This window comes from Acartia tonsa, chromosome 9, assembly GCF_053477335.1.
Source record: "Acartia tonsa isolate MP-2025a chromosome 9, ASM5347733v1, whole genome shotgun sequence".
In the NCBI taxonomy this organism is placed as follows: Eukaryota; Metazoa; Arthropoda; class Copepoda; order Calanoida; family Acartiidae; genus Acartia; species Acartia tonsa.
This window is the reverse complement of record NC_137268.1, coordinates 22,070,186-22,092,981: the sequence shown is the minus strand read 5'-3', so window position 1 is coordinate 22,092,981 and position 22,796 is coordinate 22,070,186. Positions and strand designations below refer to the sequence as shown.

General features: G+C 31.4%; 1 protein-coding gene and 2 long non-coding RNA genes across 3 annotated transcripts; all 3 read right to left on the bottom strand.

Moving 5' to 3' along the window:
* Positions 1-992: 992 nt before the first annotated feature.
* LOC145327436 (uncharacterized) lies at positions 993-21,730 on the bottom strand. The gene is made up of 3 exons (XR_013882175.1): positions 21,691-21,730; positions 4,091-4,195; positions 993-1,097 (listed from the first exon to the last, which is right to left on the bottom strand). It is a non-coding gene; the product is annotated as an uncharacterized LOC145327436 (long non-coding RNA).
* On the bottom strand, positions 6,640-10,206 carry LOC145328504 (uncharacterized). Its single transcript, XM_080172215.1, has 4 exons — positions 8,360-10,206; positions 7,891-8,057; positions 7,311-7,481; positions 6,640-6,947 (listed from the first exon to the last, which is right to left on the bottom strand). Exons 1-4 carry the CDS (start codon positions 8,900-8,902, stop codon positions 6,740-6,742), a joined length of 1,089 nt encoding a protein of 362 aa, XP_080028341.1. The 5' UTR covers positions 8,903-10,206; the 3' UTR covers positions 6,640-6,739.
* Positions 12,148-13,024, bottom strand: LOC145327769 (uncharacterized). The gene is made up of 2 exons (XR_013882237.1): positions 12,640-13,024; positions 12,148-12,367 (listed from the first exon to the last, which is right to left on the bottom strand). It is a non-coding gene; the product is annotated as an uncharacterized LOC145327769 (long non-coding RNA).
* Positions 21,731-22,796: the final 1,066 nt, after the last annotated feature.

Below are 22,796 nucleotides of genomic sequence, written 5' to 3'. Positions count from 1 at the left end.
ACAACATCCATATAAGCGAAGCACTGAAACGGTAGGACAAGCGGACATTAACACTTGTATAGTGTCTAAACTGAATAATCAAAATATAAAAGTATAAGAGTCAAAGCAAAATTGTATATAAATTTGTTGAAAAACTGCTTGATACAGGATAATGTTTATTTTTAGGACTTGATTATAGAGTTGCTTTGCTTAAATATTGTTCTTTGTCGTCCCAGGAATCAATATACCAAAAATCAGATCAAACGGATAATTAGATCACATAAAAATTTGTTTTTTAAAAAGTAGAAAAATCAACATGTTTAAAATGTACGTACGGACATTCTGGTAATGATTATAGAGTTGCTAATCTTTCTAAATCGTACCTAACTACTACAGGAATCACCATTCAAATTTTGAAATCGATAGGACAATTCTAACATGCCTAAATTAACAAATAAAAGCTATCTATCTCGGACGGACGGACGGACCGACCCTAATTATAGAAAAGCTTCGCTTTTAATAAGAACATTTAAAATGTACTTTATCTTCTTATAAAAAGCAATTTAGTAAGCATAATTGCCCTTATTTGGTTAATTTATTTACCTACATAGCTAACACTATCTATAAAAAAAATAAGGATGACAACATCCATAAATATGTCCATAAAAAGTAAAAATATGTAATTAATCATACAAAAAAATGATGAAACTATAAAAATAAGTATCTTTTTAAGTATCAAGTATAAATGACAGACAGATAGGCCATGTAATTTATATACTGGATGCTCATTGGAACATTTTCAGCCCTCTATAATAAATAGCAACCGATAATATCACATTTACCCTACAGCGCTACGAACTATGGACAGACAAAGTGTATTATAGAGTAGCTTCGGGCCAATTATAGATCAAAATTGTTTAACGAGATAGAATCCTTTTTATGATCGAAGGGCCATGTATTGATGACATACATACCGACGGACATAAGAGTAATGAGAGAGTAGCTTCGCTTCCTTATGCTCCTATATTAAGATATGTTTTACAAATATTCCTGTATTTGACATCATACTTGACATCGTACTCTGTATGGCATTTCTTATTGTACTTGGTTTCACACTCCTGGTTCCAGCAATACAGCATCAAATAAATTATCTTTAACTAGCGGCTACGCCCTTAGAGGCCTCTAGGAGCACGTAAACTTTTAAAATCTCTGTTAAAACAGCTTTTTACCAAAAAATATTTTTGTCGGCCGCTATATGCGTTGGTTATGTATTTTGCGATTCCTCTTGGAAGGGTGGTGGACCTAGTACCCCCCCCCAAAATTTTTTTTTTTATTAACCTTCCCAGGACCTGTGAGAAGCTACATTGCTAAAAAGATCCATATCGGTTCGGCTGTTCGGCGAGATTTTTCGGTACAGACAAAACAGTTGCATGTTTTATGGTTTTATGCCATTTTTGGCAAAGCATTTCTTTGAATAAACAAAATAGGATTACATTAACATAAATATATTCAAATGTCTAAGACTTTTATTAGTAAAGAAATCATAATTTTATATCCACTAAATAAAGAGACTTCAACTAATCTATATAAAAACAGCGTAAATTTTTCATATGAAAACATCAATCTATATAAAATCTATTTTAAAAGATAAATGTACGAAATCAAGAGTCATGTATTGATTATTTATCTTATCAAATCTTAAAATTGATTTGATGTTAGTTAGTACGTTTCATTGATAAAAGGATAGTTATATTAATCAAAGTAGAACATAGTATACAAATTTGGGGTTAATTAAAAATCTAATCTTAATTAAAAGAGCCTTGCTTGTCTGCTTGCTTGTACATAATACCCTACCCTATATTTTTGAAATAACTAAAAAAGTAGGAGGAAGGTGTAGTTTACTTTACGCTAATCCCTGCGGGGCCTATACCTGCTGTCCAACGTGGCTATTCTGTACTCATAATATCATGACCTAAAGGAAAACACAAACATAAAGAATTACCTTCTTTCTTTTATTTTCAATCTATTTCATTAGGGTTTAGTTTGACCAATATTCAAGATGTTTTTTGAGTATCGCCAGGGGAGGAAGGATTATATTATACTTATAGGGGGTTATCGGGTAAATAATACTTTTAATACTTATCCTTTTATTTTCAGTTGGTTAGTAAGTGTGTTCGTTTTATAGCCATATGTTGCAACAATTATGATTTTGCTGCGATTATACTTCCACCCTATTTATATGGTGCTCGATCACTGCTGCAAAAGGACCTGTTTTTCACATAATCCAAAAAGAATTTGCAATTCAGCAAATTGTCAAAAAACAGAGTAAAGTGCCAAAAAAATGACGCCATACTATACAAATGACCAATAATAGGCCACTATACAATTTGCCATTGGTCAATTACAATGTATACTAACCTACGATTGTTCATTTGTAAGTAATCATCTAAAGAACCGAAGGGCATAATTCGCTTGTAATGGGATGCAATATTTAACGCTATCTATAGGCTATTATGTAAAGTAACATCCAACAGACAACTCATCCTTTGATTGCAAGATAACTATGCAAGGTAATTCATTGCGCCTGAATATGGGCTAAGGCATTCTCCTACTCTCACTGATATTGTCACACAACATATAAGTTTATTTTCCTTTATACACTTTTGGAAGAAATAAATTTTTTTCAAAAATGTAAAGATAGTAGTTTTCATACTTTATTAACACTATTTCTGTTTCATTTTTAAATGAAACAATATACTTATTGTTTCTTCAAATCAGACAAAACAATGACCCTTAATTATCAAATAAACTCTATTTTTATGAATATTTCAAGCTAATCTTCTTATAATTAGGATGTGTCCGTAACGGTTAGCCTTGGTCATAAATATAGGCATGTTAGAATCGTCGTTTTGCTTAAAAAAAAATAATCTTAAAAGCGTTGTATTGTAATTTTACAATTATTAACGGAAAGTCAATAGGTTTTGTACAAACATATTGATTTTTTAATTTTACTAAGTTACTACCTTATTGAATTGTCCCATTAATTTTATTTGTTTTGTAATAATGATTTCAAAGATGATTGTTGATGTTCCCATCCTTGTTTTATAACTTATTATAACACTTTTCTTATTTAAGTTAATTCCAAGATAATTTTAGATATGGTGGTTTTCCTCAAAATGTCTAGTAGACCACTGAAACACCTTATATTTTGAAGTAAATTAAAACTAACATGAAGGGGTAGTTTTTGTTCATAACCTTAGGTCAGGTTAGGCTAGGGTAAGTACTGGGTAGCCCTTCCTGGGTAGGGGACCGCAGGTATAGGTCCCGAAGGGATAGGGTACTCCCAAAAGGGTAAGGCAAAGGGAAAAATACCCCTCCTTTATTTTTTTTCAAAACTAAGAGAATGGAGGAGGGTTTTTACTCGTTATGCACCTTGAACGATAGCATCGTTGATCTTGTTCTCATAATAAACGATTTTATATTATAATTAAGCATCATGTATTATTTATGCTAAAGTTAAGATATTTCTTTTTATTATATATTAAAAGTATTTTGTTGTCAGATAAAAACAAACTATCAATATGATTTAAAACCAAACTGATAAATTATACTAGAAATCAATATTGGGATGATATTGCAAAAAAAATTAAATTTGATGTTGCAATTAATTATAATTTCCTTGTTTTTTTCTAAAGTAATAAATAAGGAACAAATGAAAGATTTCAAAAAGGATATCAATATAATTTGATGCATCTTTTTAAATCAAAATAATCAGTAAATCAATAAAGTTTTAATTATTTTAGTTGTAATTTTTAAGGGTTAAAGAATGATAATTCATCCTTAAAAAAATCTTTTATGGCAATTTTTTCATTATCTAGTTAAAAGTTTCAGCTGCGCTCTAAGAATGGGCATATAAATAGCATAAAACCATCAAAATGCCTAAATATAAAAATAATAATCCTGAAATTACCCCGTGACCTATGTAAAACTTCCCTGTAAAGAGAACTCAATAAATTTAGTGGTTATTGAAATCTTAATTTTCGACAAAAAATGTCAGAAAGTAAACCTACTAAACAATTATTCTAAATAATTTGATGCTGAATTGTCCTGCCTTTTTATAGTCTGTGTGATAAACTGTTTCATAGATAGTTTCATATTCATAGTGACATTTCTTTCCATAATCACCATGCACCAACAGAGCACAACAGGATAACACCTAAAATATATAAAAAATGATTAAAACTTTTACATCAATATTAGTTATTTAATCCAGGTTTCCACGGAAATTATAATATGAAATTATATGATTAAAACCAGTTTTGATAGCCCCGAGGGGCCGCAGGCCTTGCTATATAACAACGGGTATTAATATTCGTTATAAATTTTCTGTAATAAAATGTGATATATATGACTTTTCAGTATGGCTGAGAACCGGTTTTAATTCAGCGAATATCATTTAGTTACAAAGCCATACTGGAAACAGGTTTTCTGTATAAATCTTATATGTAATGTTTACTTATAGTTTTGGTCAAAAATTGCTTACAGACAGCCACACACACACACACACCCTGCTACTTTGGCAGATATACATCCAAATATTGCCGGTTTGGTACTAATACTTTTTTCATCTACTTATACATTAGTCAAAAATCAACACCGCCCCCAGGCGTTTTTCAGTCCTTGGATACTTGTATTATATTGTGTTAAACCTATAGTATTCATTATTTACAAAAGGAATAGTTTATTAATAAATTCTTAATGCAATGTAATTATTATTTATAGATGTTGATTATTAAATGTATATGTTGTTTTGTCCCAATTAGTTGACAGTAATTGGTGTTCTACTTATGGATTCATTTGTCCTAGCGTTGATATAATTTCTTGTCAAATAAACAGTTAGACACTTAAAAGATAAACTGCCCAAACTTGGTGTTTTTACACAAAAAAAGTATGTGCTTTACATTGCTATCTTCTACTAAGATTTTAATTAGTATTAAGGCTACTCTATAGCTATGACACATTAAGAACGTCAGGAATAAGGTATAACCAACAAGCAAATTAATTCGAAAATTGATTTGGGGGGCAAAATAACGCAACCTTTATTAAATTGCCTTTTTCAGCTGTCGTTGGGGGGCAAAATTTGTATTTCACCATCGAGAAATCAAGAGAAATCGCGGCATTTTCAAAAAATTGTGCTTTATTTGTAAACAAAAAAATTCCAAGATAGCAGACAATGGTTTGTCAAGTAAAAAAAAGAACTGTCCAAACGCAGAATTTTTTTATGTTTATGTTTTTTTATGTTGACATCATCATGATCAAAATTTCGACCTATTAATCATAAATTTCACCCACTCCTTTTTTGTGCTCCTTTTGTAGTGACCTTTGAAGCTTTCTTTCTTATTTTAGCATCTCACAAAGCTAAATGCAAAGTTAAATTTTTCAAAGGGCTTCGATCGCCATGCTGTCATATAAAATCCGCTTAAAATTAAACAGAAAACATTAGTTTTAGGGAAAAAAGCTAAAGATTTTATGATTCCATTTTTTTCATTAGGACACTCCTTTAAAAATAAAAATAAATCTAGTTTGAGGTCAACTGAAAATAGTTGCCGAATGTGTACGCAGTTTCCTGGGTGTTTCCTCATCCTAGCTCAATATTTACTACTAGCTAAAAATCTTCAAACTTCCCTCAAAAAATTCAAAATTTGAATGTATAAACGATTTATACATTATACATTATAAATTTGAATTTTTAAAATTTGGATTTTTTTTTGAAAAGTTTGAAGCTTTTTTAGCTAGTAGTAAATATTGAGCTAGGATGAGGAAACACTCAGGAAACTGCGTACACATTCGGCAACTACTTTCAGTTCATCTAGTTTTAGTATAGGGTTTTAATAAATAGACATAGTAGATATAGATGGACAATCTGGCCTTTTAATCCGTCAAACTTAAAACCTTTTTGTTTACTTATACATATATAGGATTGTTTACATTAATTCAAACAATGAAAATATTATGTCATATGCCCCATATTATACAAGGGAAGAAACTTTTACATTATAATTATACCCAAGCAAAGCATTATTATAATAAATGTAATATTAACACTCAATGAAATTTAAAAATAACTGACCAGCTTTTGTATAAAAATCTGTACACTTTCTAATCATTAATTTAGCATGATTATCCTTCAACTTTTTTCCTATTGTCTGATTTAGATATTTTATATCTAGAACATATCCAATATATAAAATCTTCGCTTTATTAACCATTCATTTTGTAACTTCATGTTATTCCATTAAAAACGTCTTATTTCGTTTCCTTATGCTACAATTAATATTTTTTATCGATCGATATTCCATAAATCACTAAAGAATCCATCGAAAAGTAAGCTAAAAGAGTTTAAATATTGGGAAAATTCGAAGAATTCGATAAGTATTTAGGAACCAATCGAAATGAAACGAAGAAATTCGTGAGAATATTCGGATAAATAAACCAGTTCGAAATCGAAAGATTAATAAATTCTATGGTAGGTAGCTATTAAAAAATTCTTTTTTCTTTAAAAAGAAACATTTTAAGTAATCTGAAAAAATACTGAGAGAAGAACTAATATGCAATTTAAAAAATCTTGTTTTATTTCAGCATTTTAAATAAAGAGCATAATATATAAAAAATAATACAAAAATGTATAATAACTTAATTAGGCAGAGTCACGATGAAAGTCTGAGAGGACTCAATGGCTAGAAGTTCCTCGCCGTTGGCTCTAACCTCCGGAACGTCTTGAGGGAGAGGGTAACCTTCGTTGTTGAGAGGGCATCCTTGGGGGTCTAGATAGCCCGAAGCTAACAAAATTTGGAAAATAAGGGCGCGGTTCAGAGATGCCGAATGGGCGGAGGACCAAGAAGGTGTCGTCCGTGAAGTGATGGAGTTGGAGGCCTGGTCTGTAAGGGCTGCTAAAGACCTGGGGACTGCTGTGCTCGAGGATTTTAGCATAATTTTGGAAAATATTTCAATGAGCGTTGTATCATCAATAGCTCGATAATGTTGAGCTGTAGCTATGGAGCGCCATCGGCCTAAGACTCGGATATGATCATCGCTCATACCTAGTCTAAAGGCAGATGACACTCCTAAGCTTTTAGCAGATTTAGATGTAATTTTATGCTTAAGTCCTAGATTACTATAAATTAAGTTTACATCCTTCATTAAGGTGGAAGCTGAAATGGCATAACGTCCATCTGCAACTAGGATTCTAAAAAATAATTACTAATAAAAATTTGTGAAAAATAAAAAAGGAAAAAAGAAATGTGTGAATTTATTATGCTTAAAAAACTCACCTAGAAGATTTCGAAGTGGTACCATTTCCTGTATGTGGCAGAAGGTAGCTAGTATCCAAACAGGATGTATCTGATGAATATAACCGGAGCCTATTATAATACAGGACCAGCAATGAATAAAGACAGTACTCTGATCCGTTGAAGATCACGTAACTGGTGGAGCCCTCGAATCTAGAAAAATAATGTTTATGTCTTTGTGTAAAAACAATGATGTTCTAGATGAGATACGAAGTTGAAAAATTTATAAAATTGTAATTTGGAAAAGGTTTCCATGGTAAAAATCTTTAACAATTCTAAGGTATATGAGATAGGAAATTAAACAATAGCTAAAAAATCGTTTGTAATCATAATTTAAAATTTCAACTAAGAAATTAAAAAACTTTTGAAAGGAATTTTGTTTAAAGAGAACTAGAAATTATTTTGCAACCATGATTTAATTTTCAACTTAATAATAAATAAGAAAATAGGTAGAAAGAAATTTTGTATAAAATTTTGAATTAAAAATCTTGAATTAAAAGTTTAAATTGTCTGGGAAAAAGAAAAATTTTTAAAGAAATTTTTCTTGTCAAAAAATAAGTACCTAGGATCAGTTTTAGAAGATCTGAAGGTTATGGACATTGCTGGCGTGTCTCCTAGTGTGGTAACCGCTAGATCACAAGCTCTCAATCGCAGCAGGTCAGATATGCGCGCATACAAGCTGTATTGGAGGTGTTGAGCCACGATCGCTCGGAGGGTTACAATTGGAATCTTAAGAAAACAAGGTTTCTATTAGAAAACAATATTAATGTGAGATGAAAGAATAAAAAAGTGTAGAACTCCATATCTTAAAAGTAGTTTGGTCCGAAAAACTAAATTGGAATCTTAAGAAAATAAGATGTCTATTAGAAATCAATATTAATGTGAGATAAAAGAAAAAAAAAAAAAAAAAAGTGTAGAACTCCATATATTAAAAGTAGTTTGGTCCGAAAATTTCTAATAGCTAAATGGTAAATATTAACTAAAATTTTATTCGAAAAAGAAGATTTATGAGCCGTATGAAAGCTGATTACCTGATCTGGATTCTTTAAAAAAGGTGTCACGTGCTTATCAATGGCCAAGGTCAGGTATTGTATGGGCAGTTTAGGCGCTTTCTTGGTTAGAGGCTGTTCTGCAGAGGCTCTTCTCGTGATACCTTGGTACATTCTTTCTATTTGGGGGGTCCAGGGGGATTTCATATCCAATGCGCTGGCGAGAAAATCTATGGCGCCTGCCAAACCGACTACGGCGGATTTTTTAGCTGCGGAGTCCTCTAAATATTCTATGTAAGCGGCTAAATCCTTCTTTGAGAAATTTAACAGAGTTTTATTTCTGTTTTCGCAAAAAGTTTCAAAACGGCGTAAAGTACGGTTGTGAAGTAATTGCGTGGACTTAGTTCTTGAAGACGCTGTCAGTTTTATATGACGTTTCCTTTTTTCCGTAAGGTTGTATTTCTCTAAAACTGAAGGAAAATAAAGAGGGCCTCTCTTTTCTAGAGGTCTATTGTCTTTAAGAGTTTGTAAAGGAGCATTAAACTTATGATAATTAACAGCGGAATGTTTGAAAGATGTTCTCATTGTAAGATGCTAAAAAAATTTTGTACAATTCATTAAAAAACATATTGATTAAAATTTCGGTAAAGGAATTGCATAGTCTTTACCGGTGTGAATCAATAAGGCGAGAGTTTTAAACGTCTTATGGCCATTGAAAAAATTATTAGGTGTAGAAGCAATATAATAAGGATCCCAGAGAAGAAAATTTTTGACAAAAGAATTAAAATAAGATCCTTTAACAATGCAATTCCAAAAAGGGTACGTCGGCCATAAGGGCAAAACTACTACTGCTGTTATATCCTCATACAATTTTAATTTATTAAAGACACGAGAAAGGAGAGAAATTGGGGGGTGGATGTAGTAACATTCTGAACTAGTCAGGGAAACTGTGAAAAAATCAATATCAAAACAATTTAGTTGTGGAAAAGGGGAAATGAATTTCTCTACTTTGCAATTTTTAGATGTTGCGAAACAGTCAATTGAAAATTTGATAGAAAAATAACTTTGAAGAAATTGAAAATCATCTAAACTAATTCCAAATTCATTAGAAGATTTAAAAAGTTTAGAGCCTAAATCTGCTAAAGTGATGAGTGAGCTGTCTCGGGGCATCCATTTAGGTAAAATACGAATTGCGTATTGGAATTCTAAAAGTTTTAATTGAATTAATAATTTTTGAATAACTAAATTACGGCTTCCAATACGCAAAAAAGAGTAAAGACACATACTATCAGTTATCCAAATAACCAACTGTCCTTTGAGGGTGGCAAAATAATTGCTGTAATGTTCAAAAGCTTTAATTATACTTAAAAGTTCTCTATGGCCTGAAGATAATTCAGCCTCTTGTGGAGTAAATAAATAATCAGAAATAATTTTACAATCTCCAGCTTTGAAGGAAAAGGCTGAGTGGTCAGAAGCGTCTGACACGAAAACATTACAATGTTTGTTTAAGTCATTAGGATCAATGTTGTCAATTAAAAAAGATGTTTGATGGGGGGAAAAAATTTCTATTGTTTTGAATTCAGTACGAATGGGTTGTCCGTTTAAAGAAACAAAATGTTCTTTACAGAGGGACAATTCTTGAAACATGTCTGCATTGACAAACAAAGCTCCTTTCCAACCATACTGTGAGGTGTAAACACCAAGAGCATGATTAGAATTTCTAGCTACAACACGAATAAAATCTCCATGACTAAAATATGCATGACATAGTTTGCCTAAAAAAGAGGCTAAAATTGTAACATCTACAGGGTCATTAGAATCAAAAGCAAGTAAAATTTTATCAAGAAGAAATAAAACTTTTTGAATTTTTATGATGGGAAGGGAAATTATCATTTTACTACTATCAAGAATAAAACCTAAATATTGTATGCGACGGACAGGTTCTAGTTGACATTTAGAAAGTTGGAAATGCCAACCTGCACATAGTAAAACTGATAATACAAAGTGTGTACTAAGAAGACATTTAAAATAATTTAATTCGACAGTCAAACCGTCATCAATATAGACACTAATGTCTATATTGTGACGGTGACAAAAATGTTTGACTGGACGGATCAAGGCGTCAACTAAAAATACGGCTGAGACAACCCCGAAGGGAAGCCTTAAATATTTGTAAAAAGAATAGGAATTATCAGTATTTTTGTAACAAAAACCAAAAAGTTCAGTAACAGCAGGATCTAGATGTACTTGATGGTACATGCCCCGCAAATCCCAAGATGTAAAAAATACATCCTGAGAAATGCGAGGCAGCACTGTCTTAATGTCATTTAAAGAGACGTTCTCAGGCTGGAGAAGTAGATTAATATGACGTGATAAATCGATGCACAATCTAAAGGCAGGAAAAAATTTCGAAAAATTTAAAAGGGGAGTAAATTTGAAAAATTTTGAAGAATAAATTCAATGAAAAGATATTTTGAGGGGTAGTGTAAAGAATTGAAAAAGAAAAAGAATATTTTATAAAAAGAAATAGAAAAAGGAGGGGAATCAAAAAGAAATGAAAAAAGAAATTTGAAAATAATATTTATGTGTCGAAAAATTTTCCTGAGTTTAGTTGTGTTAGTTAAACTACATGTTCTACTAGCCACCGTAAGAGGCGAACAACAATAAGGCTGATGATCAATTTGAGCAATAATACCTTTGTCTAACAAAGATTGAATTTCTTGACGAACAAAATCTGGATTGCGAACAGCGCTATTGTTGTTCTTCTCAAAATACGGTGACACAGGAGATGTAAAAACTTAAAAAAGATAGATTATGGAGAATAATTGTAAAAGAAGAAAAACAAAAAAAAATTTGTTTAACAGAAATAATATATAAGTAAATATGGAAAGAATTATTCTCAATAATCTACCTGGTTGATATCCAAAGGTAAGGGTTTGTAAAACAAAAGGTGGTGCATTGAGAATATTTTTATAAAAATTAATTGCTGTAAGCGAATGAATAGAATAAGCCGGAGAATAACTAGATAAAAAATCTGTTTGAATGTCATATAAACGTTTATAATGTTCATAATCTTCTGTAAAACAAAAATTTGTTAGAGAAGAAATGTGAAAATTTGGAATATCTGAGGTAGGTATCGGTAGATTTAAATCTTGAATAGTGTAAAGAGGGGTAGAATTATGACTTAGAGTTGGCGGAAGGACAGTCGTCGACTTTATGTCCTTCGCCGTTACATCCGTGACAGCGAAGAGTTCCTCGACCTCGTCCTCTGGATCCTCTGCCCCGAGGGTTTGAGCCTCCATTATTGTTAAACCGGCCGTTAGAGAAGCCGCCACGTGCTCCTCGGCTATAGTCTCCTCGAAAGTCAGGTAAGGAGTCCGAGATGCGCTGCTGCTGTGAGGTGAGGTAGCGCCTGTTACCTGCTAGAGCCACACGGTTGGCGTGGCCGATATTTTTTGAAAAAGCCAGTTCGATGTATCCAATGGAGCTTTCAGCTATCTAGATAAAATGAAAATCTTGATAATTTTATAATAAAATATACTGATAACTGCTCTATGAAAAGAAAGTTGTCGTAAGAATTAAATTCTTTTCTTTAAAATGAAAGTGACAAATAATATAACTCAAATTGAAACGAAAAATAATTAAATGTCACGTACTATATTATAAAAATTCTTTCCGTGGTGTATGAGCTAATAAAACTGGTGCTAATCATGTACTTGCACCTCATAAAAATAGTTTTGAAATACTAAATAGGTTTCATGTAAAAGAAACGGTTTCTATCTGCCGGATTCAAACATAAAAGTAAGAAAATTAAAATGACGTAGGTTTGATTAGTGTAAAACGAAAAAAGAAGAAAAATTATGAAGTTCTTGCCTTTATTGCTTGATAGCAGGCTTGCAACGACTGCTGTAAGTCGTATAACAGATTCTTGGGGGCCTTCAACGCCACAAGACGCTTCGCAGCGTCCTCGACATAATTCTTCGAACGGCAGGTGTCTCTTATGACACATTTTAAAAATGTGAGAGAGACGTCATTCTTTTCATCCAAAGACTGAATAGAAAAAACTATTGTGAGATTCCCAAGAAAAGAATTTTAATGGAAAAAAGATAACATGGATAAAGAAATAACAAAAAATTAATATTCCAAAAAAAACAGAAATCCAAAAAATGTTGAAAAAAGAAAAAAGTTTTATAATGAAATTTAGAAAAAGAAAATGCCCTTAACCCAATGTAACTACCCTTTTTTGTTGAAATGGACTAATTTACCCCTACATATATTAAAAAATATATGATTGATCAAAAAATTTTAAAGTTTTTTCTTACGTTGAGATGTTCGAAGAGGCGTTCCCGCTCGGCGTGTATGTCTGCAGACGTCATACCTATCCATGCAGGTGGGTCTGACAGGATTTCTGCTGCTCGCCGGAGGCGACGTCGAGCTTTTCGGCCACCTACTAGCTGACTGCTACTGTCTGAATCAGAAGAGTGCTTCTTGCTTTTCTTCTTTTCTTCTTCTTTCCTAAAGAAAGAATATATGAAGAAATGGTAATCCAAAGAATAACGTCAAATATTCAGTCAGTGTTCATAGAAAACAAGAAATTTATATTTTAAAATAATTGAATTTAAAATAAATTTCTATGATAAATATCATTAAGATTTAAAAAGTTCATAAATGTGAGAAAGAAAGGATTTTGTCTATTTAAAAAATACCTTTTCTTTTCCTCTTAGGTTCATCTGATTCCGTAGAACTCGAAGATGAAGAGAATGAACTGGATGAAGAGGAACTACTAGAGTAGCGTTTCTTCTTTTTTGACTTCTTGCGTTTGGGGGAAAAATCGTCTAAATAAAAACATAAAAATTTTTAAAAAATGAAATAAAACAGAAAAAAGGTTTATAGCTGTAGAAAGGAAAAAATAAAAAAAGGGGGGAAAAAATTTAAAGTTTTTAAAAAAAAGGAAAATTTTATGGGGGTAAAAAACTGCCAAGAAGACAAATTTTTATGAACTTCAAATTCTAAATCATTGAATCAAAATCATGATTACTAAGTATTAAGTTTACCTGAAGACACTGAAGCATGTCTAACAGGCATCTTGACTTTCTCAGATTCAATATGAGGAGCTGCAGACACCGATGGTCGCGCTGAAGCTGCAGACTCTTGAAGTCGCGCTGTCATTTTCGGCGGCTGATTTATTTGTGGCACAAAACCTATCCCCGGCAAATATGAGCCGGCTGGAGGGAGGTTATTTAACCCCAACGGATCTTTAGGATCCTGGGGAATAATCGTTTGTGCAGCCGATGAAGGACCTGGAGCTACAACCGACGAGGGAGCTGAGGTATTTAATGGAACCGAATAGGATCTAGATAAATTTGTGGTAGGAACCACTGTAGAAGGTGCGGGGGGGGGAAGATTATCCTCATCTGAGGAATTGTGCGAATGTCCTGTAGGAACAGGCATTTTAGTTCTGAAGATGAAAAATAAATTGAAAGAAAATTGAAAAAACAGTATAAAATAAAAAACATTCATGAAAAAATCATGCAAAAATCAAAAATAATACATGCAGTAAATTAACAATTAGTATTTTTTTAAAAAGAAAAATCTAAATAGGAAGAAAAAGTGAAATTAATTTAAGAAAATTTGCGTCTGAAAATTAAATGAAGAAATAAGAATTTTTGGATAAGAAAAGAAAAAGAAAAATTTAGTAACTTATTCAATCAAGAATTGACAAGGTGTTGCGACATTCAGCTTCAAAATCTTTGAAGGACCGGCCAAATTCATCATAAACAGATTTGGCGGTTAAAAAACAATCTTCTAAATTATGATTAATTTGTTCCAATTGATCACGAAAACGAAATACACGATTAATCATTTCTCTGACTATTAAATGTCTATCAGTTTCACTTTGATAAGTGACATAATAAAGAAGGTTAAAAGTTAAAATCTCCTTATAGGCACGGAGATTGCAAGCATGGAATGTCTTGACATTCCTTAGTTTATAGTACTCAAATGGTGTCATGATCACTGAGAATTTAAAAAACGCTGATCTGAAAAATGTAGAGACATGAATAGTTTAATATGTCAAATTAGAATGACTGATATTGATATAAAAATACAGAAAATTAGAAATAAAAAACTTTCCAATAATAAAATAAAGGGTTAGGGAGGGTGGGTGAAAACGTATTTAAAAAGCGATGTAAGAGAGAGTACTAGCTCTATCGGTGAAATGAAAACGAATGAGAATATAAAAAACGTTTTGATTTAAAGTAAGTTTTAGGAGATTTTAACTCGTGTGCCGGCAGGTTATAGAAACGTGTGACGCGCAATTTTCGAGAATGCTCCGTGATTCATTTCAGCAATCGATCAATAAAATAATATCAAATTCCTCTTAATTCAACAAAAAATGGCCATTTTGTAACTTCATGTTATTCCATTAAAAACGTCTTATTTCGTTTCCTTATGCTACAATTAATATTTTTTATCGATCGATATTCCATAAATCACTAAAGAATCCATCGAAAAGTAAGCTAAAAGAGTTTAAATATTGGGAAAATTCGAAGAATTCGATAAGTATTTAGGAACCACTCTCCATTTACTATTGAAATTCTCCCGAATAATCCCAAATGCAAATAAAAATCCCCAACTGAAAATAGTAAATGAAGTAATACGTTGAAATAGTATATATAATTCACTAAAAAACTAAAACTTACTGTTGAAAACGTATTTAAAAAGCGATGTAAGAGAGAGTACTAGCTCTATCGGTGAAATGAAAACGAATGAGAATATAAAAAACGTTTTGATTTAAAGTAAGTTTTAGGAGATTTCAACTCGTGTGCCGGCAGGTTATAGAAACGTGTGACGCACAATTTTCGAGAATGCTCCGTGATTCATTTCAGCAATCGATCAATAAAATAATATCAAATTCCTCTTAATTCAACAAAAAATGGCCAAAACTTGACAGATCATTGTTCACCATCAAGGGCGTACAAGCTTTTTTATTGGGGGGGGGGGGGAATTCAAAATTAATTTATTTTTATTTTTTCTTTTTGGGGGGGGGGAAGTAATCTTTATATCATATAAGCAAGGACGTCCAAGCTTTTTTTTTTTTTTGGGGGGGGGGGATAAAAATGCAAACTTCAAAATTTTGGGTTCCGTAGGGAAGGGGGGGATTTTAACCATTAACCCCCACCCCACTTCCCATTGGACGTACTTGTTCACCATAATGGATATAGTAAATGTGGATATATTGACAGGAGAAAATTGTCAATTCGGTTGTTTTTTTAGAGTAGATTATTTATATTATTTTTGGGTGTTCAAACATAAAAATACACAATATTAAATGATTTAATGAATATTATCTACATTTATGTATACAGTCAAATATTATTGATATGGTTGTTTTATATGAAATTTTCATCTTTCTTATTTGGTACTCATATTGGTCAGTTTGTTCATTCAGTAGGAGTGGAGTGGATGGTATATAGGATGCGAATGGGGAGTATCATTTTAGGAAGCTGCGAGTATAATTTTATTAGAGTACATAAAGATATGGTGCAATATCCATGTAATAATATATCGATTACCATAATATGAATGTTTTAGTACTAACAATTGCATCTTTAAAATAACAGGTTTTAAGCAACTATGGTGAAATAGGCTTAAATAATTAATTCGCTTGTTGGTTATACCTTATTCCTGTAAGAACGTATAACTTTTACTGTGACAATTTGAAAGTTAATAAAATATCTCTAAGAAATTTTACGTGGTTCGTTCTTGTTTAAGTCGTTTAGAAATATTTTCTTGAATTGCTTTACATTTTATCATATTTATTTAATTGTTCTTTTTTTCAAGAAAATAATGGATATTATTCTTTTTATTAGGTTAATACTATTATGATTAATACTAATACCATTTAAAAATTTGCGACAATGACTAAACATTTTGCTAAAACTTCCTATGTTGCAAGATTAACCCAATCTATTTTAATTAGTGTTCATAAAAACCTACAAAAGATAATCAAATTAATTAGTTCATTTATATGATAATTGTCTAATTTGTTGAATTTTGCTCTTATGTAAATTGTCGACAAATTTTAATTATTCATAAATTTAATGGACTTTAAAAATCAGTGTGTATTAATGATTTCAATTAGTAAATTTGTTTAATTCAATGAACATAGCAAAATGCAATCCAAAACAAATTGCTATAACTAGCTTAAATCATGCATATTCCTTATATCTTAATTTTAATCTTATAGCTTAATATTTCAAATTATTTATGTATAAGAATAAATAAAAATTATGATTGTCTTAAATAAAGCAACGAAGGTTTGAAATTATAATGAATTATATATATATAAATAAAGTTTCTTATAGCCTAAGCCCAACAAAAAATCGCAGATGATCAATATTACCCCCAGCTACATACTTCAGCTTAAGCTTAACACCTAGACGCTGCTACCCTCAGCCGCATCCACAGCCAACACTAACCACACTATGTCGCAGCCACACTGAGCTGCAGCCGCTAAGCTAAAAGTGCGGCTGTAGATACCTGGTTGTATGTATAATGTATAAAAATTCAAAAAAGTTTTCTAATTGTTCAAGTACAAATGTATACAGTTAAATGAGAAGAATCCTTTTTTTCTATAATAGATCCAAAATTTTACCCCCACACCTTATTGTTTGTTTCTATGATAGCTCTTAATGATAACTATGGGGATCCTTAACAATGCACCCAAAATCAAAACCTATCGAGAAAGGGGAGGGGGTCCTGTAGGTCCAAAGAAGAAGTATGGTAAATTACTATTGATTGGTTAGAGGCGACCAGATCTATAATTAAATCATGAACTCGGATAATCATTGTTAAAGTTAAATAATTAAATCATAAACAATAAACCAATATGTATATTGGTTTCTTAAAAAAACTATTTGAAGTTAAAAATCTTAAACAGCTATATATACAGCAAATCTATTCATCAATAAAGTTTTCTATCCTGTTGAAAATAACAGAAAGTCTGTCTGTCTGTGTAGCGAAGGATCTCTCTGAAACGAATGGTTCTCCTTTACAGTGAAGCTTCTCATAGGTCCAGAGAAAGTTTTTAACTATTTTGGGAGAGGTAACTAATAAATAACTGTAATTAAATGTAGAATTTTATAAAAAACATTTGGGTAAAGTACAGTTCACGGTAACATGTTGCTGGTAACGAATTTCTCCAAAAATCTATCAACTTTAAAGGCCTTTAAAGGCCAAACGGTGGAACGTATATATTATACACGCACAAACATAATAAATAAAAAAAATGCGCCAAAAAAAACTTATTTTACTCGTGATTTCTTCAGTGAAGCTTTCCTTGTGCATCATTGGATCTTGGCTATTTCAAACTATTTGTAGGCCTTCCTATGCCGCTTAAAACTGTGTGTGGGCATGATATGAACGTTCAGCTGTTTGGCATCTAGTAGCCTTTAAAATTCATAGATTTTTGGAGATATTCGTGACCAGGAACATTTAAACGTTAACTGCTTTCGACCCTAATATTCTAAAGCTGATAAACATTTACCATACTTACGCCAAAATAAAATAATGTATGCATTTTACAAACATAAAACCAAAAATCCCCGAAAGGCATCTTGGATCAAAAGAATAATCAATTAAATAACAATTCTTTAATAGCTTTATAAATATACACATTTACTAATGTCAGATTATGTATTTTATATTTGGGAATGGATTGCATATGTTATAATCCTTATATAAAAGTAACAGGATATCTCAGTGTATGTCTATAGTGTATAGCAAAGGGTTTCGAAAACCGCTGAACCTATTTGGTATGTCTAGAAAAGGGTTTTCAATATTTTGGAGAAGGGTATCTCCACTCGCAAAGAAAATAGCTCCTATAGAAAAAAACCAACACATTAATTAAAAAAAAATAAAGTGTATTAAATTAAACATTCTATGAATTTAAAAAATACAGAGATGTAAGAATCCTCCTATATCGGTGAAACCCCAGACAAAGTAATGCAAGTCAGAATATTGACAATAATCGATGTATAATTACTTGGATGTTGCACCAGATTTTCATAATAAAATGATACTCGCAGCTGGTGAAAATATTTACTACCCATCCACCTCCTTTGCCCCTTCCCCTCCCCTCATACTGGATGAACGAACTGACTAATAAATGAGTTACATAATAACAATCTAAAGTGACAAATTTCCCTCTGTCCATACATATCCACGTATATTATATCCAAATTAACAATACAGCATCCATAAAATACAATACAAACACTAACAAATATTTCTAAAATTTTATTCTGAGGTGTAACAGTAGGTTCAAGGCTCATATAGGTTATAAATTTTCAGTCACATTACTCTGACAAATGACTTTAGAACTTGCCATTTTATTGTTTCTAACCACAGTTTTAAATCACATTTTGTAAAGGTTTATGAACCGAACACAACATTGTATTAGTAAACAGTTAGGGAGTTGAATCCATTTTTATAGAAGCAGAAATATAATCTATGATTATGGTTTGGACTCTCTAAAACTGTAATCTACCTTTCCACTTTCCCCTCTCTTGGTGAAGATATCTTCAACGCCGATAAGATTTTTGAAATGTAAGATTCTACTTTCCCTTCTCTTGGTGAAGATATCTTCAACGCCGATACGATTTTTGAAATGTAAGATTCCACTTTCCCCTCTCTTGGTGAAGATATCTTCAACGCCGATACGATTTTTGAAATTTAAGATTCCACTTTTGCCTCTCTTGGTGAAGATATCTTCAACAAGAGAGACAAAAGTGGAATCTTATATTTCAAAAATCGTATCGGTGTTGAAGATATCTTCAACAAGAGAGGGGAAAGTGGAAGGGTAGATTACAGTTTTAGAGGGTCCAAACCATAATCATAGATTATATTTCTGCTTCTATAAAAATGGATTCAACTCCCTAACTGGTAAAGGTGGTCTTGTTTTCAATATTTCTAATCGTCAAAAGTAAGAGTTACAATCTTTCGTAGCTAAATATAATTCATTTTGTCTGTCTGTCCGTCTACTATGAGGCAAATGTGATTTTCTCGGCTGCTAATTAAGATAGACAGTTGAATTTTTTGTGACGATTCCCTGTACCAATAAGCATCTAGTATACAATTTACACGGTCCGTCAGTTTATAAGACATGCTTTAAAAGACATTTATAATGATATTTTTAGAAAGTTTTCTTAAAGTTTTTATTATCTCACTATTTTTTCTATGACAACTAAAAAATCTGGTATACAACTCAGTCTGTTTGTCCTTCACAATAACGCCACACTCTTTTCCACGTACTTGTCAATACAACTCTAAATTGTCTCTGCAAAATTGAACAAAGCTTTCCTGGTTTTTACATAATCATGCATTTTGGTTAAACTTTTATATTTTTTTAAAACACGATTGAAAAGCAATAAAATTAGCGTAAATATTTTAAAAATGCATTAGTTTTCAAACATTTTTACTGTTAAGTTATAAATTTATTTTAATTTTCTTTGCATCATTTTAATTGATCTAATTTTGGTAATCTTTCTTTTACTATTGTATTTTTACTAAAGTTTAATTTGTTTTAAGTTTTCAGTCTTGATATTTTAGCAACTATGCTGAAAACATTTTTCTAGCCTCTTTGAGGGCTCAACCCTGCGGTGCCCCATCTTACCGGTGTTCTATCTCGACGGGGTTATTATGACCTTTACTCAACCTAATCTACAATGAATATGTTATATACGTTAAAATATGTTTTTTTTTCAAAGGTTCGACCATGAATATCAGCGGGTATATTATCTATACCTAAAACGGGACTTGATCAAAAAGCATAGTTTTTAAGAATAAGTCTTGAGAAAAATATGATTATAATTTCAAATTTTACATAATTGTATCATAAATTTGTAAGATTTTTAAGGGGTACCAAAACGATAAATTGATTCTTTTCCAAATATTTAAAATAATATTACCCCTTCAGTAGGTAGATTTATTTTCCAATATAAAAAAAGACAATAAAATAATATACGATAAAATAAGCATAAGTATATTTATAATTATAGTATTTCATATTTGTGTTGCTTCTGCAGTTACATTGGCAGCTAAGATGTCGCGTGAGGTTAATACTATGGGTTAAAATGTTTACACACTGTTTTAACTAACCAACGAAGATTTGATAAAAACTTCTCTTTATTACCCAAAGCTAACAAATTAAGTATTTACTTCACCAATTTATTGTCCACTAGCGGCTACGTCCCTAGAGGCCTCTAGTGGCACTTTAGATGTTTTATTTGTACCCTCCCCCAAAATAGTTATAAACCTTCCCAGAAACCATGAGAATCTACCCTGTTAAGGAGAACCCGATCGGTTCAGCAGTTAGCGAGATCCTTCGGTACAGACACACAGACAAACAAACATCCTGTTACTTTAGTATAAGGATTGTCAAAGAGCTCTGGTTATCAATCAAACTAATTACACTATCAGAAAAAGGACCGTTTATTGAAATGCAATTTTTTTATAGCTTTATGTTAAAGTTCTCTGCGAAAAATTATAAATGATTTAAAAACATGAATCTGCATTTAAAAATAATTGGTATATAATTTCAATCTTTCACACCAGTTATTAATTTACAGTACAATAGATAACAAATCTATAGTATAGATGTATATACAGATAATTACCTCCCCCCTTTTCCTATGACCTTTTTCGTCTGCTAGCAAATTGTTTTCTTCTACTTGGCTTTGTTAACATTTCCGACCCTATTGGTTGACTTTCAAAGACCCAATTGATAGTTGGCACACGGTCCTTGGGATGGGAATATACAGTTATCTAACCCCTTCCCCCTCTAGAATTTTACTCTAATCATATTAGATAGAGGACATTATTTTCTGTATGAAAACTACTTTAAAACCTGCAAATGGCCAATTAATGAACAAACAGACAAACGAAAAAACCTCACCCTTTTTTTCATTATTTTTCAAAATAAAGGGGAAGGGTTCTATTTTAGAAGGATTCCGTCTGTTCAATGAATATATATAATAGCTTTAAATATATAGGAAAATTTTAGCATGTCTAAATTTAGTATTTCTGTTCAGTCTAAATAAAGATATTTACAGAGCTCAATTATCAATAACCAATTTTAGCATAAGGAAACAATAATAATACCAGTTTCTTTACATACTTAACCCTTCACTAAGTATAATAAATTATTGGGTACTTTTTTTTATATATAAAGTCACATTATTAATTCACAATGCTATACACATTTTTCTTCAAATGCATTAAAGATTTATAATTATTCTTTATCTCTATGCTTGACTTCACTAATTGATAATTACAATATTGTTCAAGTAATTATTTTAATATTTTATTATTACCAAGTATTGTATTATCATGGTGGCTACACCGCTACTGAGACCATACTAAGATGTGCTAGAGGCGCGCAGCTGCTATCTAAATGTATCCATCTATCTATCTATGTGTATGTATGTAAAGACGGCAGTGTTGCGCTTTTCGTCGAACAGCTAAGATGCATCCATTTAAAAAAGGGTAGTCATACAAAACATAAATTTTATTGGACATAGCAAAATTATGTATTAGAGTTAGAATAAATAAGGTTACGATTAAGAGAAAAAGTGGCAATGCCTGACATTCATATTATCTACATAACGATATTCTAATGTCATATAGAATATTTTGTCTTTTTGATATAAGGACAACACAATTCTTTATGTAAGAACACTTGTCTTTTGGGGGAATACTTCAAATTAGTCCCTTGTGAATAAATGATGACCTATCGGTCCATCATTTATTCCCTCGGGAATGAAATATTCATTCCTAAACAAAAAACTGGACAGGAATACCCCATTTACATTTTACATTGACTTCTGAAGAGTGCAAACTAAGAAATCAAACGAATATATACATAACCTAATTAAACATATTTAAAAGAACACCAGCCAAAACTATAGCTTAACAGATCAGATACTAAACAGAAACACAGCTGGAAGTATCTATTCTTTATTGTAAGAGTAAATGCCATATTTTATTGATAACATTTTTAATTATCTCCTATTAGAGCAATGTTTAAATTTTTATTTAATACCAGAAACTTTTATTTCAAATTACTAGCGGCTACACCCCTAGAAGTTTCGTGGGGCTTTTAAGAAAACTAATGATCGTGATATCTTTTCTATAAGTCATATTGTCGTCATAAAAATTGTGTTTTAAGAAAACATTTCTAGAAATGCCACTTGCAATGGCTATTTTTTGGTAAAATAGTATGAACACACAGTATCAATATATAATATGAAGGGGTTCTAAGGGATAAACAACAGACAACTAATTGAGGTAAACATTTAATCATAATAAACAAAATTAACCCTTCTCTAGATTAAGTTTTAGATTGAAGAAAAGTTTAGACACTAAAAGCCTGTCTTAAACTATCAAGATTTTAAAAAGTACCCAACGTACCCAACGAATA